Source organism: Drosophila arizonae, chromosome 4, assembly GCF_054131065.1.
Source record: "Drosophila arizonae isolate 15081-1271.41 chromosome 4, UAZ_ARI_1.0, whole genome shotgun sequence".
Classification (NCBI taxonomy): Eukaryota; Metazoa; Arthropoda; class Insecta; order Diptera; family Drosophilidae; genus Drosophila; species Drosophila arizonae.
In genome coordinates, this window is record NC_142924.1 from 13812412 (window position 1) to 13831765 (window position 19354).

At 41.4% G+C, this 19354-nt stretch overlaps 2 protein-coding genes across 5 annotated transcripts in view; one reads left to right on the forward strand and one right to left on the reverse strand.

Moving 5' to 3' along the window:
• The window catches only part of rgn (regeneration), a 50816-nt gene that overhangs the window by 15229 nt on the left and 16233 nt on the right, over nt 1–19354 (reverse strand). For 2 of the 3 annotated variants that reach the window (XM_018007356.2, XM_018007355.2), the window contains exon 2: nt 5–57. The exons of the other annotated variant lie outside the window; for it this stretch is intronic. The gene's annotated coding sequence lies outside the window, so the exon portion shown is untranslated. The remainder of the gene's footprint in view (nt 1–4; nt 58–19354) is intronic. 3 annotated transcript variants of the gene reach the window in all.
• sa (spermatocyte arrest) lies at nt 3028–8703 on the forward strand. 2 transcript variants are annotated; one of them, XM_089467295.1, is made up of 5 exons: nt 3028–5195; nt 5755–6065; nt 6121–6594; nt 6655–6765; nt 6830–8703. In XM_089467295.1, the coding sequence occupies exons 2-5, from the start codon at nt 5951–5953 to the stop codon at nt 8656–8658; spliced, it is 2529 nt and encodes an 842-aa protein (XP_089323421.1). In that variant the 5' UTR covers nt 3028–5195; nt 5755–5950; the 3' UTR covers nt 8659–8703. The 2 variants fall into 2 exon arrangements, with proteins under 2 accessions (XP_089323421.1, XP_017862842.2); XM_018007353.2 differs by lacking the exon at nt 3028–5195 and having other exon boundaries at nt 5233–6065; nt 6830–7774; nt 8465–8703.

The following is a 19354-nucleotide window of genomic DNA, read 5'->3' on the forward strand; positions in this document are numbered from 1 at the left end:
TTACCTTTAGCATAGACGATTTGCGCAGACAGGAAAATTTGATTTGAACTGGTTCTGCTGTAATGAGAAGACGTGAATTGTTGTAGTATAAGAGTGGAAGCTACAGTATAAGAGTAGAATATAAGCCTAGTTTAGTTATAGGATAAGATCAGAGTTTGCAATATCCTCAGCTGGTCGCTTGACAATTTTCGCTCAGTGTAGGCTTTAATGAGTCGACTCATTATAGATGTCAATTACCGAAACCAATTTCGAAAAAATCAGCACTAACTGACATTTATTCAACTGCACGACTTTTGGCCAGCTGATCGGCTAATGGTTAATGACAATTGCAAGCAGCAACAACAACAGCAACATTAAATGCTCGCAAATTGCGTAATAAATGCTGTTAGCATTGCCAGCGAGCTCACTGTGACCGCACTGTGACCATTGTGAATGCGGCACAGACCACTGTGAGCACGGAAGCCGTCTCCAATTGGACAACAAAAGCTCGCGCGCGCTTGCTGTCAAACTGTCAAATTGTGCGAAACGACAACAATGGCAACAACTTGTAATAATAGTTATTTTCAGTTGTAAACAAGTTTATCTCTTGCTGCTTAGGTGAGCGGCGAGCAGCGACAGGTGAACTGCATAACTGAAGGATTCCCCAGTTAAATTAAATTATCTAAAAATACTTTTTTTCCTCGAAAAGAAATAAATATAGCATAAAATCATGCGACAGCTGCAGTGCTGCACAGCTTAAGCTGCTTTGCAGCCAAACTATCGGAATGTTCTCAGCTGGAGTATATTGGATGGCAAGAAAATAGAAAGTTCGTTGTAAGCAGCTTAAAGATTTTTCCCTTGTGCACACATTGGCTAAAAATAGTTGAGCAGCTGACGCTGGGCTGCATAGCTATAAAAGCCCTCTAATTGAGTTATTTTAAGACTGGCTGCATAATAAACAGCGTTAGATAGAGCCTTTGCACAGTTTATGAATTATTTATTCAATTAATCGGCTGAGGCTGCGATAAATCCAAATCTTTTACTGGCAAACAGAATAAACCAGATTTACGAATATCTTTAATGATTTAGCCAGTTAGGAGCACAAATTAGCAAATTTTTGTTTAGTTATAATATACTGTATATAGAAAGTTTGTGAAATGCCACTTAATAAAATTCATTTCAGTTCCACTGTGCTGCTTTTATAGTTGGATTGCTCATATCAAAATTGGGCATTAGTCAGCCGAGTTGATTATTGACTGATTTTATTTTAGAGCGAAGGGTTTATTCTATAATTCTCTATTCCAGCATCTGTTGAGCACAGAAAACTGAAACTTTTGCAATTTCTTTCATTTTACGTTCTCAAATGCAACATCTCTTCCACTGTGCTGGGCTTTTCCACAGCTTCCATTTGGCGTTAGTTGGGGCTTTTGCCCGCTGTTGTTGCAACATCTGCAACAAAGTTTGCTCCGCAACTTGTCGCACAGACATTTGGCTGCAGTTCGGTGCGGTTGATTTCAGTTTTCCGCCGTTATTTGTTATGGGACTCTATTTGCGGCACGTTTATGCAAATCGAATTGAAGTCTCATTTTGCGCGAAAACTTTGCTCCAATTAATGCAACAGACAGGCGCCACATTAGCTGACAATTGTTTGGTGTCTGGGGACTTTCGATTTCACAATGCTGCTCTTTGCAGTATGACGTGCGGCCGCGACCACGCCCACCCAAATGGCACAGGTGGCAACGCCCACGGCTCCGTTTTTTATTGGTCTTAATTGCCTAAAATTGGGCGAGCTTGGGCGCAATAATTGAAATTTGTTAAACAAAAAGAAGAAGAAGAAGAAGAAGAAGAAACTAAGGCAATTATGTCAAATAAAATGGAATAATTTATCAATTGCGTTTCGTAAACTACTTCAAGCGTTTCTCATATGTATGCAAATGGCAATTAAACTAAATTCGGAATATTGGAGAAATGCCGAATGGTGTGGGTGGGTAGAGGGAGTGGTGCGAACCGCTGACTGACTTGAGAGCACATTTATTAATTCAATTTCGTTGCTTTTCCCCCAAAAACGGAATATGAATAAAAATCAAGAGGCAACAGCTGTCTATGACAGCGTGGAAATTCTATATACTCTACAAAAGGTATATGTGGCATATTTGGCAATGAGGTAGTTTAATTAAAAAATTTACTAGATTTAGTAAAGAGTTCTTTTTAAAAAATATGGAACAAGTCAAAATGGAAAGCAACCAAATCAACTATAATGTATATAAAATATAAAGTAAACCATTTGGTCTTATGCCTCACACATTTCAAGCTCAAATCATGCTACCTTCATGCAAGGGTATATCAAAATGGGAAGGAAACAATACGAATGCAGGCCAGAGCAAAATATTCGATTGAAATTTAAATTCAAATCAACTTTCTAAGCAGCCCGCAAATTTATGCAGAGATATTTTCTTTCATTCCATTTTTTGCTGCTTGTTCTGTATTGCTTTGCTTTTAGTATTCTCGATTTATGTGGCCCGATACTTCAGGAATGTCACGGAACCAAATGTACCAAATGAAATGCAAAATTTGTGCTAAAAATGAACGTTTGGAAGCATAATTACGAATTTCACTTGCATAGGCAAAACAGAAATATCCCAGCGACAGCAAAACCAGATGCAGGAGAAGACTCCAACGGAGAGGGGCCGGTCACAACAGCAACAACATCAACAACAACAATGTGGGTAACCTAAGTCGAACGTATCCCATATTTCGCATTTACCAGCTACAGGCGTATCACAAAGCAAACAAACAAACCAAGACAAACAAAATAAACGTGTCGATGTGAAGGTGCGGTTGGTGTATGGAAGTAGTCGGGTCGAGGGGGAAGTCCAACGTTAAATCAGCAAAAAAGTCAAATAAGCAAATAAGATAAATATGAAAAAGATGCTGCAGCAGTGGCAGCTACTGAAAAAACAACAACAACAACAGTGAGTAAATGCAGGCGGGCTGCATGGCAGAGCAGGGGAGGGGAGAGTCGGAGCAGGGCGGGGCGATACGCATGTCAGACTCAATGACATCTTCGAGTGGCTGCCATTTTGGCACTGTACTCGCTCCAGGTCCAATTGTCCGTCTCGGTCCACAAGTCCAATTGGACTTTGTATTGTGGCCCAATTGTTGTTGTTGCACTTATTTTTGGGGCACATTTTGCAGACGTTGCTGCGGCATTAACAAATTGCATGCATTGCATTTTTATGTGTGTTGCCTTCAATGGTTTAAAAATGGCATTTTGCATTCAGTGAAGTGTGCATGGGAATGAACGGAGATTATTTCATGTATTATTTATGAAGCGAGCTGCTGGAAATAGACAGAAGCCAAGTGCCTTTCTATGCGATTTTCATGGCATGTATTGCACAAGCGAGATATTCTCTACCGGACGAGTGGGAGGAGGCGAGGGAATAGAATTGAACGAGGACATCAGCTGGAGCGGGAACTGAGAGACTGACAATGAGCATAATAAATAGAAATTCGCAAATGTTTTGAGCAGAGTGAGGAGCTGGCAATGTTTACTGAAGTCACTTTTCCAACAAAGGAAACTCGACAAGAAAAGTTAGTTACATTCAGTACTCAAATCAAGATGAAACCGTTTGCAAATGAGATTTCTGTATGGAACCAGCTAGCCACGTTCCATGGCTCAGGTTCAAGCACCTGTAGCAGAATCTCGTGCAAGTCCGTTAGAGAAAGACCTGTTACAGCACAGCTCCGAGTCAATTGCCAAATGACTTGGGCGTGCCATAGATCCGGTATTAGCCTGCCATGGACGACCGGCGACAGCATTGACCTGCCCTTCTCCAGGGGGCGCAAAGATCGTGCCAGAGCGTTAAGTGGGAACGGCGAGGCCAGCTGCGTGGGCTTAACGGTGCCAGCCAAAGCTGCAACAGATAGATCCATCTGGCAAACGAGGCTAACTGGAACAATTTGTTGCAAGCCAATTTGCACCAGTTGGCGCAGCGACTGGCGGCAACCACTTCTAGAGTAATCTGCCGTTCAATCAATTTGCTGCAGGTTTGTTTAGCTGTCGCTCGCCGTTGAGACTTAAGCTCTTAGCTTATCAAATTAATCGTCGGAATTAGCTTGCGAGAGTTAGAGAGAAGGAGAACGAGAGAGGGGGAAGAGACAGCGAGACAGCGAGACAGCTCAATTTGTGGCTGCCACACAAATTGTGGCAATTATTTTGTTTGCCAGCTTGCAACGCGAGCTGCGCATCTTGTTAATTATGAATGAAATTTATGCAACAATGGGTGCAGTAGCCACACACACACACACACACACACATAGACACAGTGAGGCAGCATTTGCGTGTGGCAAAATGATTTAATTTGGTTTTTTATCGCAGATGCAACAACAAGCTACAAGGCAACGCCTGCGGGAGGAGCTGCGCCTGCGCCGCGAATCGGACCAGATTGAGACTTAAACGTCGCTGATTTCGCTGCCCGATAGGCAGCCGGCACAAATGTCAGACGCGCACGCCCACAACGCACGATCAGCATGAAGGGAGCGAGACAGACAGAGAAGAGAGAGGGCGAGAGTGAGAGCGGGCGAGCGGGAGAGGCAGCTAGCGAGGGGCTGGCGGTGGGCGTGCAATTTGTTCAATTGCGGCAGCCTCTTGGGCGTCACAAATGCGAATCTCGCATTTCGCTGTCTGCATCTAAAATGCTTTGCGGTTCTCCTTGTTGTTGTTGTTGCTGCTGTTGCTGCTGTTGTTGCTGTGCCAACGGCGCTGCTGGAGTTCAATTGACACAGTAACCTCGTCGTCGCTGCTTTTATGCCCCATGCATGATTACCGCCTCCAGTTGCCACAACAACAGCAACGGCTTTTATGATGCATTGCCCTGTCTGTGCGTCTATCTGCCCCAGTCGCTGCCCCAGTCTCTGCCTCTACCTCAGTCGCTTGAATGTCTCTGTTCTGTGGCTTGTGAAAATTTGTCATTAAGCACAATGCGCGCACATTCTCCCAGTGCGTTTTCTTTAAACTTAACAAGCTGACATGTTTGTTGATACGACTAATCTTGGATAGGGTATAAGCAATTAGACTTGCTGTTTGTTCTATACAGTAGATGTTACAGGGTATGTAAGCACTCTCTGGCTTACGATTTAAGTTTATGTTATTATACAAACAAATTTAAGTAGGCCTTAGTTTTCTCTTTAGCATAAAAGTATTTTATTAGACTCAGGTATAGTAATTAAAATGAATTAAAATAAAATAACAATTCTTTTTAATCACTTGCATATTTCAACATACATACATACATACATATACATATATTGCGTCAAGTTCTTCAGGAAGCTTTATATTTATTTTATTTTTATTTGAGCCTTTCAGGTGGCGTAGTTGGAAATACACTTAGTACTTCTAGCTGCGCCTCCTGAAAAGCTTAAGTCGACTCGCTTGTCTGGTCGATTGATGCTTCGTGGAGGCAGTTGCGATGTTTGTTATGCTGGAAAATTGATTCAGCTACAAATATTTGCATAACTCATTAAGAGTGATGCGAGATACGTAAACTTTGCATAGACGAGCTCGTAAACTAGGTGCTTTGTGTTGGTGTGAATGTGTCTCTGTGTGCGTGTGTGTATGCCTGCAGTTTTTTTTTTGTCGCGATCGTCAAACGCAAATATTTTAATTAGTTTTTGGGGCGGGGAAGCGTCTCGAATCGCTGGCTAATTGTTGGCATTGAGTCAGCAAGCGAAACGGGCGCTGATTATGGAAAGATTATGCAAACATGTTCCCAACAGAGGTTGACCTGACTAACATTCCGCCAGAAGCAGAGCGGTCGATAAGCGAAGGAAAATCGCGTTTTCCAACACTGGCAACTGACAGCTCACAATTGGCACTAGCCACGGGGAAAGAAGAAAATAATTGGGCGCTTGTCAGAAGTGATTTACTTGCAGTTTCTCTGACTTTCTTGCACTTGAACCAAATTCCATCCTAATGCATCCCTATGATGAGGTGTTGCGCCAGATTGTGGAGCAAATGCTCATCCAGAAGGAATGCCAAGCGGATAACCAGCATGTGCTTGATAACCTGGTCATCCTGATGCGCAACAGTGAGTAAGTGCATCCGCTTCTGTTCATTAGCTAACTGTGTGCTGTGTCCTGCAGGAGTGCGTGACATTGCGAAGATCACCACGAGTGCCGCTAGCCATGCGGGACGCTCCATGTCCTGTTACTTTGATGTGGAGCGCACGTTCCGCATGCTGGGCATTGGTGTGAGTGGCTTGCGGGAAATACGTGATGCCGACCCCGAGACCCAACCACCGGGAGTGACCCTACCTCCGACAGAGATCCGAGACGAGGACTTTCATCAGTCTCCACAGCAGGACATCAATCAGCAGCGTGGCACCCGCAGTGGACGGCACATACCCAAGCATTTGCCCCCGTTCCCTGGACTGCACACCTACAAGAACACCATGATGGGCATTGTGACGGATCGAGGCTATATCATGGAGCGAGAGCGTAGTGCGCAGCTGCAGCGAAATGCCCAGCGTGCGCTCAATTCATTTTTTCAGCGCACATTGCCAACAACTTCACTGTTCAGCGGTCGCCATCCGAAAAGGAAGCACACGGAGTTTTTGCGTGAGTCGGCCAAAGAGCTCTTATTTCATAGAAACTCATCATGCAATCCGTCTCGCACAGTGCTCACTGCGGAGCCGTCCACGACTCCAGCTTACTTGTCGGCCCTAATGCCGAAAAATGAGGTGTATGATACAGACATCTACAAGAGCAACAACGAGATCAATCCGATGGGTATGGGCCAGCATACTTCAGATATATATTACTTTATATTTATTCTTTTCTATTTATATTTTAGCCCACACCAATCCATTTTTGCAGAAACCAAAGGGTCTCCCATCGGAAAGTTCCGATGAGGAGGAGTCAGTACGCGTTATTGAAAGTGAGATTGAAAGTGAAAGCTGTGAAGAGAGGGGTGCCGGTTATGATAGTGACGTTGAGTATGAGGGCGACGAAGAGAATGAGGAGAATGAATATGAGGCTACTGCAGAGTATGAAGATGAGGCTTCCGAAGAGAATGAAATTGAGGCTTCTGCAGAGTATAAAGATGAAGCTTCTAAAAAGAAAACAGATGAGGCTTCTGCAGAGAAGAAAGATGAGGTTGCCGAAGAGAATAAAGATGAGGTTGCCGAAGAGAATAAAGATGAGGTTGCCGAAGAGAATAAAGATGAGGTTGCCGAAGAGAATAAAGATGAGGCTGCCGAAGAGAATAAAGATAAGGCTACTGCAGGGTATGAAAATAAGGCTTCTGAAGAGAAGGAAGATGAGACTTTCGAAGAGTGTGAGGAGGAGTATAGCGAAGAAAATGAGACTGGTAATGCAAATATTGAAGGAATTGAGACTGAGTCTTCTAGAGTGAATGAGATAAAGACTTGCAAACAGAGTATAGTTAAAAATATTGCAGAGACTGAGACTGAATACGGCGAAGAGAATCAGACTTACACACAGAGTGAGGATGAGTGTGGAGGGAATGAGTATGAGTATGAGTATGAGTATGAGTATGAGGAGGAGAATAGGGATGAGAATAAATGTGAATATAGTAAAGAAATTGAGAGTGAGTCTTCTGGAGAGAATGAGATAAAGACTTGCGGACAGAGTAAGATTGACGATAATGAAGAAATCGAGAGTGAGTCTTCTGAGAGTAAGGATAAAAATAATGAAAAAACCGAGAATGAGTCTTCTGGAGAGGATGAGGTTGAGACTTGCAAACAGATGAACGATGAAAATGGTAATGAAATTAAGAGTAAGTATTCTGGAGAGAATGAAATTAAGGCTTGCAAACAGAGTAAAGTTGAGAATAATAAAGAGAGGGAAACTGAGAACGGCGAAGAGAATGAGTCTTACACACAGAGTGAGGATGATTGCAGTGGAGGGAGTGAGTCTGAGTATGAAGAGGAGATTAGTGAAGAGAATGAAAGTGAATATAGTGAAGAAATTGAGAGTGAGTCTTTTGGAGAGAATGAAATAAAAACTTGCGGACAGAATAGGGATCAAAATGGGAAGGAAATCGAGAATAAGATTTCTGGACAGAATGAGATTAAGACTTGCAACCAGAATATAGTTGAGAATGATAAAGAGAGTGAGACTGAGGACGGCAAAGAGAATGAGACTTACACACAGAGTGAGGATGAGTGTAGTGAACAGTATGAGGAAGAGACTAGTGAAGAGATTGAGAGTGAATCTAGTAAAGAAATAGACAGTGGCTCTTCTGGAGAGAGTGAGGTTAAAACTTGCAATCAGAATAAGGTTGAGAATAATAAAGAGAATGTGAAGGTGGACTGCGAAAAGAATGGGACTCTCGAAAAGAAACTGAATAACAGTGAGTGTTTTAAAGAGTATATAAATGAGTATTTTGGAGGGCGTGAATGGTTTGAAAAGAATGCAAATTACGAAATGAATGACAGCGAGAATTATGTATGCTTTTCTCACGAAGGTTATAATATGAAAAATATAGAGACTATAAATGTGGATAAGGATGATGATGTCACTGACAGCTTAAATGAAATGGAGGATATGGCGGATTTCGATGAAAATATGATTCTATGTGAGAACGATGATGAAAATGTGGATTTTTTTGATGGAAATCACGATGTCGATTGGGAGTTGCTGGACTTGTATCAAGACTAATAATAATCGATTAAAAATACTGATTATAAAGCTCTATACAAATGATATGTGTTGTTGCTTATTATAAATATGGGCTATAGTCTTCTCCATACATGATATATGTGCATACGCTCCGCAAAGAGAAACAATATCAATTCGTGCATTAAGGAATCATTTTTCAACTTTCCACTTGACGTTTGGGGCGTGTTCACCTTTGTGTCCAGTCGATTTCACTTAATCTCTGGCAGCTCATGCGCTGCGCGCTATTTAATTTCTTTCAATTACATTTCATTAAAAACTGACACACGTTTTCGAGGGGATTCGAATTCCATGCAGAACCAACACCTCGCAGACAGCCAAATGGGCGACGGGTGCAAAAGTTCAAAGTGCTGGCAAGCGCAACACTTGCCTGTCTGCTCCTGCTGGTGTTGCTGCTGCTGCTGCTTCTGCTCCTGCTGCTCCGGCTGCTCCTGCTGCTGCTACCTGCTTCTGCATTCTCCTGCTGCTCCTGCTGCTGCTAACGGTAACGATTCCCAGAGTATTAAATAACTTTGTAATTTAATTAACTTTGACGTCGGCGTCGACGCCATTCTCCCGCTTAACTTTGATTAACGTTTTGCAATTTTTCAACAAGTCTGAGTTCAACTTTGCTTTACGTAGCTTTAATGCCAGGTGCACTGGCCCAAGGGGTGTGAAGGGGACAGACAGCCAAAGGATTCCCATCTATGCTGGAGCTCAAGAGTTTGGATTACACGCGACTTTTCCGAGCACAGCTCGAGCTCTTGCAGCTATTTGTGTCGCTCAAGTTATTTGAGGCAAAAGTATTTCCAGATTAGAGCAGTTGATGCTGTCTCTGCTGCTGCTGCTGCTGCTGCTAAAGGTTCAGGCTCAAGCTGCTGTGGCTAAATGCTGATAGAGTTTTCGAAGGGATTCAACTAAATGGAAGTCACAATAATTAACTATGTCTGAGATCCCATCAGACTCAAATCCAATTTCTGTCTATTTTTATGTAATTTTGTTCAAACAATTTAGCAGCATTTATTTTGGTTTGTTTGATTTCAACACGTTTCCGTTGATTATTTGATTTGGCAACAGCTGAAAGCGTTTCACAGACAATTTGACTTTGATATTGTGCCAGGGCACAAGTTGCAGCCGCAAATGCAATTGGTTGACGTAAATGCAGTCGGCCGGAGTAGGGGCAGGGGCAGGCGGCGCCTCTCATACAAGTTGCCAAAAAGATTTCATATGTTCCGATCGCAACATTAAATTGCATAAACATAAACAATAAACAATGAGAAATTCTATTTGTACATGGCTCATAAACGCTAACAGCCAGAGCCCAATTCCTGAATATGCAATAATGGCGCAAGCGAAAGGCCAACGGCAGATGAAAATGCTGAAAAATACAGAAAAATGCTGAAATTCCGAAATTGTTTAGACGCATCTGCAGTTAGTCCGTTGATTTGTTGCTCTAGATTGGTAATGCCTTTTTTATTTTATTTTATTTTAGTATTTGTAATGCTTGCTGTGTGCTCGTTTCGGTTGTCATTTTAACCCAATTTAACCCATGCTCGCCATTGGCTAAATTCTTGTTCGTCTTTTGTTTATTTGTGGTTGACCCGCTGAGATAAATTGAAAAATTATGACACAAGTTTTCATATTTTTATTTCCGATCTTTGTTTGGCTGCATTGTGGCAAGGCCAGTGGGCGTGGCATAGGCCATGTCGCTTAATTTATTTATTTTAGTGGGACACTTTTTTTTTGTTTTCCTAAAAAATAAACACACACACAAGAGCGGAAGTGAAAACATGTAACAGCACATAGATGAAAAAAAAATACAGAAACAAATAAATATATGGAACTAGTTGGGCTAGTGGTGACTAAGAGTTACCCTATAATTGGAAAAAAGTTAGTAAATAAATTTATATAAATTATTTTCATATTATCTATAATTTTTATTTATTTATTTTTTAAAACTTTCTTATCATTAATTTTATTTGAATAAATTTCAACAAACTCTATAAATATATTTTAAATATATTTTTTATATTCAGTTGAATTTAATATCCATAACCCATCAGCATGCAAAAATTCTGCTGTCATAAACTTTACATTTTCATTTCGGTTCACACACACACGCACGCACAACCACACACGCCCACTGGCAGAACATGTACGTTATCTTGTTTGCCTGTGACCCGCTTGGCCAAACAAAAGCCAATTTTTCATAAATCTTTTCCCAGCCCTCACCTTGCCGCCCCTTATCACAATTCCCCTGTCAACTCGATTTCTCTCATTCTCTCAGCATCCTTCCCTCTCTCTCTCTCTCTCTATCTATCTTACTCTCGCCCCCGCCCGGTTGCCATTTTACGGTTGCATTTAACCTTTTCTCTTGAAATACACTTTAAAAATTTACCGCTCTGTTGTTGTGGCTATAAAAATATTGTTTGTTGCTTCAGTTGCTCATACGCCCCGTTGTCAGTGGCCTGCTATACAAATTGCTGGCTCGTTATAATTATGACGTCGTGTTTACTTCTCTCAAGGGAACCACACGCACACATGCAAACATATGTGAGTGTGTGTGTGTGTGTGTGGAAAAGTCTCTAAGCAAATCAATTCAAGTTCACGCGCCTCGCCATGGCTTAAGAATTGTGAGGCTTGTATAAATTTTTTGGCACAGCTTTGGCTTCAGCTTTACTTTGCCTTTGTGAGTGGCTTTTGTGTTGGCAGTTTCCTTGCGTTGACTTTGACGTCGCAAAGGAATGCCGAAGTTGCTTCAGCTGCTGGTTTGCCCTTTTCGTTGGCTTTCGTCTTTTTTTGCTTTCGGTTTATTTGATTTTTATTATTATTTTTGTTGCTTGTGTTCCGGTTCTGCTGGGCCCTTCAGCTGCCTCGTGTTATTTATGTGCATGTATTTTTATTATTTTGTATGCTTTTTAATGCACACAACAGGCCAACATATACAAAATGAGCAACAGCAGCCACGGCCAAGCAGCCCAAGCAGCACCAGCAAAACGCCAGCAAATCGCTCGTCAGACACGCGCGTGTTTAGCATAAGAATTTGCCATTGACTTGGGCCTTTCGCCTGGGAATTGTATATTTCCTTGGCGCAGACACAGCCGCCAGCTGTAATCAACTAATCGAGTGGACGGAGCTAAAACCCTTTCGCCTCAATTTCGCCAAGCAACAGCAAATACTTAGCTTAACTTTCAATCAAATTATTTAGTTTACAAAATATTTTTAAATGAAATGAATTCAACTCTATTTCAAATACAATAATCTCATTTGCTTCGTCAAGTTATCGAAATTTTGGCGAAATTCATTTTAGGTCCACAATAGTTCTGCTCTGTTTGGCTATATGTTGTCCCTACAACTGTTCATTTGTACGTGTTTTTCGCACGCTTGCTTGTTGTTTTATGGCTGCTTTATTATGTAGCCCAGACCCAGACCCAGACACAGACACAGACACAAACACAAACACAGACACAGATCCCAAGCGAGAGCCAGAGCTAACTCTCTCTGTAACGCAACTTACTTCTAGCCAAGTTGTGTGCGCTAGTTATGCGTGTATATCAAATGACTGTGCGTGTTTAAGTGTGTGTTTCCCCCGTGTGTTTGCTGTCGTTGCTCTGTTTGTGTTGTAGGCGTTCGTTGCTCGATATTATGGCAGCTATATAAAAGTACATTTATTGTTTACATATACATACATGATATGTATTTTTAGCAGCGCTGGTACGCTTTACGTGCGTAACGTGTTAAAATTAACACGAGGCGCCACCAGCAGCCACCACGTTGCGCATACGCCGCATGTGCCGCCACCTGCCTACCCCCTCTCCCCCTCTCTCCATCTCTCGCTCTCTCTTTCTGTCTCCACCCGCGTGTGTATTCTGCTTGATTAAATTGATTGAATTTGATTGCTATCTGAGTTGTTGTCTGTCGGGAGCTGGCATTCTGGCAAATATTGTGCACTTTGTCTTGCAGCCCTGTTGCATATTTCATGGGCAGCAGCTACAGCTACAGCTACAGCAAACGCAAAGGCAAAGGCAAAAGCAAAAGCAATTAGCCACGCGTGGAGTGCACCTAACTTGGGCGCTGCCTGCCACGGCGCAGCGCAGCTTCACCTGTCCTGCCACCAATACGATGAAGTGAAATGCAAATTTTCCTAAGACCAAACACAGCCGGCAATTTCCACGAAAATGCAATTGAATTAATGAGCTGCCAGCGCACACTAATATCAAGTGAAAGAGACAGCCGTACAGAGAGAAAGAGTGAGAGAGGCCGAGGCAGCATGTTAAGAGAATGTTTTGAATACCTAATGGCTTTATTATGCCAAAGCGTGCGGCATGCAGATTCAGTTGCACTTGCTGCTGCCTCGCTCAAGGTAAGAACGAGCTGAGCTTTGACAATTACAATGTACTTGACGATCGACTGCATCTCCATTTCCATCTCCATTTTCATCTCGAGCCGTGCTTCCGTCAGCGGCCTGTCTCATTAGCCCCCAGTGCACAATTGCGCGCATTCTAAGCAGTTTGTTATCTTTTGTCACAGCGAACACAAAAGCAAACACTTACAATAATACATAATCATAATGATGTTGATTACGGTCGCCTGGCAGAGCTATCTGGCCCGCTGACTGCTGTCGGCCCGCCCCAGTCGGGTTTTGCATTTCATAATCACAACAGGTGCAAAGAGCAACTGCTGCCTCAGCATAGACAACTGCAGACTTTTGGCCCACTGAGCTGTTGACAATGCCAATGCGAGTGAAGTCGAGGCAGGAAGTCGGTCGAGTCACTTATCTCTCTCGAGAGACACAATGGCAGGCAGCTGCAAGGTGAGCAGAACAATGGCTTGTTGCATAGTGTAAAAGGCGACTAACATTATCTAATGCAGGGGCCGAGCATAGAGAGTATTAACTGATACATATTGTAGAGCAATGTACAGAAGAGACTGTTATAATAATTATATTTCATTGCAATCCCATATACCCCACAGCAGCATTTGAGCATAGGGTATTTAAAAGCCTTAAGCAGACAGCTGATATCAAGCAGAAGGGCAGCGCATGCGCTGCTTATACAAAAGAAAGCGTTCCAGCAGCATCTCTAATGCAACTGATAAGCATCTGGGAACAGCAGCTGGCAGCAGCAGCAGCAGCAGCAGCAGCTCGAATTGCAACGCTTGAAGGTGAGCAAAGCAGGCAACGCCACTTGAGAATGGCAACAATTCAGCGCTGATTTCCGCATCTGCATCTCTCTGGCCAGAGCTGATTGTGTGTTTGTGTTGACGTTCACTTTTGAAAGTAGACAGAAAAGCGAAAAGCCGCAAGAGCGGGAGAGCGGGAGAGGATCAAGTTGAGCGAAACACACACACACACACACAAATCAAATCAGTCGCTGATCTATGCAGGCAGCAGGAGCAGCAGGAGATCTATGTATGTAGGCTGCTCTAATGGGCTGTGACGCTATCGCTGCACTTATCTGCCAGTCGCTGTCATAATGCGAGACTGCGCTCCTCTAATCAATTTCAAATGCTCTTTTTCGTCGAGTCGTGCGCCGCTTTTTAGCTAATCAGCTTTTGGCAATCTCTTTGAAAACACACACACACACACACAAACAGAGATATATGTATATGTGTATGTTTTTCCATATGGCCTGGCGCTGCAGTTTGTTGAGCTTAGACGCAATCGCGTCTGTCAGCAGCAGTTGCTCGTATCTTGCCTAGATGTTGCAGCAACATTTACTAGCAACATGTTGCTGCCTTCTAGTATAAATCACAAGTGTGTGCCCAGCCCAGGCCCAAGCGACGGCAACGGCACCGGCACCGGCACCGGCTCCGGCACTGGCGCAGTCAGTCATAAATTTTTATTGCCGCAGGTCATGAGCAGCCAATAAAACTAAAAAGATGAAAAACATTTCCAAATGCATTTTCGCCCAATTTATACATATATATATGTCTACTATATATTTATGAGTTTGTAGACAGATTTCTTTTGTATATATGTATCATTTTGGCATGGTCTCCTGCCCAAAATGAATGTGGCTTACCCTAGCAGAGGGCAATACAATTTTGTCATGAAAGACGTCTTCAAGGTCTCCGAATAGAAGTAAAATATGATTTAGTGCATGAAGCCTCTGCTGGCGTTGTTATCATATTTAAAAATACATTGACTCATCAATCATTACCAAATTTGTCTTTGAGGGTATTTGGTCTTCGACACGCTGTTCTATTTTTATTTTTAGATTCATTCCCGATGACCTGGGCCCAGCCCAGTGCTCAGTGCATTGCCTATACGAATTATCGCATCATCATTATTATCATCAGTGGCATCATCATTAAAACGTCGAGTGCTGGCCAAACGATGAGCGTATCGACTGAATGAGTGGGCTGTCTATTGCCCAGCCAGTCCCCGAGACTCTTTCACATCGAGCTCTTTTAGTTCAGTGTGTCTAGTTGACTGTCTGTCAGTGTGTTTCCATGTTGCCATTGCATTGTGGCAGCAAGTTAACTTATATTTTTCTCTTTTAAACCACAATACCGCAGATACACACAGTGCGTGACTCTGTGTGTGTGTGTGTGTGTGTGTGTGTGTGTGTGTGTATATATCTCTTTCCGTGTAGTTTATCCCCAGTGCAGCAGCTCCTGCATTTCTCCTACCCTTCCCCCTTTGTGGTGCAGGACATTTAGTCTCTCAACGGCTTGCCACACCAACGTCAGCACGTTCAGAAATTTGAATTCAATTTAAGTTGTTCCCAGAGCACACACACACACACACGCACACACACATGCACATCTTTATGTGTATGCGATGTCATCTACTATGCTCGCAGCTTTGTCAGCTTCCTCCCTCCCATTTGACCTTTTGAAATTCTATTTCTATTTTTATTTCTCTATATATTTTTGTATCGCATTTTGTAATAGGTTTGAACTTGAAATGGTTTTACGAGCTGTGTTTCTTGTCTTGCCTGCAGCTTAATTCATATTTATGTATATATATTTACATTGAGGCAATCTGTTATTTATATACATAATTTGGCCTATTTTGATAGCTGACAGTTTTTCCAGGAATGTCTGCCTTAATTGCTTTCGTGCTGCATTATCAAAATGCCAACACATTAACATGATTATTTACAAAATATCTGTTATGAGTTTAATTGCTTTTGCGTTGCGTAAAAATAAATGGAGTGCCATAGAATTTCAAATAGATTTTTGTATAATTGCAGGTCGTAAACTTAAATTATTTATATATATATATATATTTTTTTTTATTATATTATTATTTATTTTTATTATATTTTTTATGTTTTGCATGTCGTAAGCTTTATTTATTTTTGTTAAATGCATACAAATTGTTGCATGTCTCTTATATGTCTGACTGATGAGTTTATGTAGATCTGATGTTCTGTAAAATACTCACGCATTATCATCGTCTGGCTATATATCAAAGCTTCAGAGCGCTACAATTGCAAATGTGAGGCATATCGATATCAAGAAGTGAGCTCTACTCTGTCATTCAATTTGAGAACTTTCGATATAGTATAACCTCTCTCTATGTACATTTTTATGCTATATATTAAAAAGCGCATCGATTGATTCGACCACACTCGTTAGCTGGCCAATTTGTGGCAGAGCTGCCTGGCTGTGTCACATGCACTTGGCATCTCTTTTTGACAGCTTCTCGCATGTCTGTCACATGTTCTTAATGCATTTTCCCACACATTTCTCTCAGCAGGTGACAAGAAATTCAGTCGATTGCTTAACGATCATTCAAAATAAAAAGAAACAGAAACAGAAACGTGCTCTGTATATTGCGTTATGTGGCGTCATATTAAAGTCTTCCAAAACACGCAAATTTCAACAGCTCATCCGTCAATCGTTGAATGGGCCTACACATTCGAGTGTCAGCAAATGGCAAATGAAAAATTAAATAAAATACGTGACAGCAAAAAATAAACATAAAACAAACAAATAGGAAATTTAATGCCTAAACGCTTAACCTACATTTGAAATGCCGCTAATTAAAGTGCCTTGTGGCCTGCTCTCAATAAAACAAAAACAATCTTCTAAGACACACCGACACCCCATAAATTAGTTCATGGACCTGTAAGAAAACGGAACAATATATACTATATATACACATATATAATATATATAATGTCAAATCTTACTTATATGTGAGTAAATATTGTGACAGCATCTCAGCATCACCTTCTCTTGATACTTTTGACCTTCATAGCTGACACTCAATAGTTAATTAGATGAAAGAGAATTCTCTACTTTTGGCAGTCGCAACAAGTGGTTGCCCTTTTCTCTCATTTATCTCAAATTGAAATTGAGCAAATTCTGAAAGCCTCAAATCGTTTGTGCGCCATCCGATGACTAATTTTTGTGTTAAAAATAACGCGTAGGAAAATTGCCAAGAAAATTGGCACGCTTCTTGTTTCATCGGAAAATAAATAGAAAAGGCTAAATCTGTTTCCCTGGCCAATGGGAAAAGAGCCAAGCGAAAAAAGCTTTGCGAGTGTGTGAGCCAATTAACCGAGTGAATTATGCTCAAGATGCCTTAGGCTTATCTATACAGCTGATATGTTTTATATTGGCCAGACAGGCAGACAGCTACACTCGCTTTCAGTTTCCTTGTTGGCTGGCCACAAGTGAAAAATCTTGGAAAATTGATTGCGCAAAGTGTTTGGCAATTTGTTAGCACATTCATTACAAGTTCAAAATAGAAAGTGACGAAACTGCATTCGCTCAATTTCAATTGTATGAATAACTAGCAGCAAATTTTTCTATTTTCCTAGGATTATATTTTTCACATTCAATTCATTTCATTTCATTCGGTTTCATAAAAGCCATTTAAATGCTACATTTGCCTCATTTTTATTGTCAACATCAACATTTGTATATTTTGAGTTTTTAATTATAGTTTCATAAACAATGTTGATATCATCGGTGTATATATTCCGACTATTTTTAATGGTAGTTTTTTATGACACGAAAAACTTGTGTTCTGCCAAACGTCAAAGGCTAATATATACATATATACTGGATGTGCTATATATCAGTACATATATAAATGGTATATATACTGGTATTTATATATGCAATACATTTAGTTGGGCCAGTTATCGGCATTTAAATAAAAAGTAAATTTAACTGGAGTACTTAATGAGGCCCGCATGATGTGAAAACACCTTTGATGAGCTCCCAGCGCAGCAAGTAAAAGAAAAAAATAAATAAATAAAACAAGTCGAGTGTGATATCCGGCTAAGAGCGACTGCCTAATACGCGCCAAATATAATTTTCATATTTGCTATAGATTTATAGTCTTTAAGCAAGATTTTTGACTAAAATTATTTCTATAAAGATAAAAATTTTGTATTATATTAAACTATTATATTCTCATATCTGCTATAGATCTATAATAATCTTATGTGTAAGATTTTTGTATTAATATATTTGGAAAAAATATTAATTTGTTTGTATATTGTACTACAGATTTATTCTTACAATTACTATAAGTCGTTATGAAAATTGTTAAAATTTTAAATTATTTTTATAAACATTTAAAAATTTTTATTTTATTTCTTTTAAATTATATATAAGATTTGTCGTACTTCCCTTATCTACTTTGAACAACAGTAACAGTGACAGTAACTAGCATTAAGGCATTGCTCAGTAGTTAATATACCCTTTTGACCCGCTGAGCGTGTATATAAAGAAGCTGCTAGCACGGGCAAACATCAAGCATTAAAGTCTTAGGCAAATACAAGCATATGCATGTGAGTGTGTGTATTTATGTGCACATGGAGCGCACTTGGTAGCAATAAAATAAATAACTCTGCGGCACTGAGGCAACTGAGTTAATGAGCCACCCGACCTAAAACAAATCTCCATCCCGCTATCTGTCTGCCTCTTTCTCCCACTGCTTCTCCCTCTCTCTCTCACTCTCTGACTGTCTGTATGCCTGTCTCTCTGTCTGACTGACTGCGATGTGAACTTCCGTAGTTAGGCAGGAAATGCACATAAACAAAAAGTAGCTGCGACTACGTCAGAGCCGAAGAATCCGGGAGTGGGAGAGTCGGAGAGCTGGAGAGCTGGAGAGCTGAGAGACTGGGCATTCTCGCAGCAGCCACAGCAACGCTTATTGTTGGCCAATTTGAATTGATTTTTATGGGCGAACTCGTAAGTATTTGATATTTATGCACGCCCGCAATTTGTATACGCATTATAGTCAATATACAACATGACGTGCCCCCACCCCCAATCCCACCCCACCCCCTTCCTTAACAGCATGTTTATGAAAATGGATAGCCGAGGGAGCCACACACGAGGCCCCGAGAGCCGTCAGAGCCGCCTTGCTCGTTCACTCTTCAACTTGAACTGCGGATGCCTTTAAATGCAGCCATTTTCGGACAGTCTTTGAAATAAACATTGCGAAATGGCTGAGCCAGGAAGCACTGAGGCGCCCTCACACTCACACTCGCTCTCACTCGTCCTCGTCCTCGTCCACGTCACTGCAACTTGATTATGCTTTATGGCCAGGCTAAAAAAGCTACTGGACCATGGCCCAATGGGATGGGCTTGCCCAGAAGTGCTCAACACCCTACAGCATCCCAACAACAACATTTTGCGCTGTTCCAATTTATGAATTCATTTTTTTTACATTTCACAGCTTCGCCTTTTGGGTTCTCTTTCGTCTCGCTGTAAGTGTGTGTGTGTG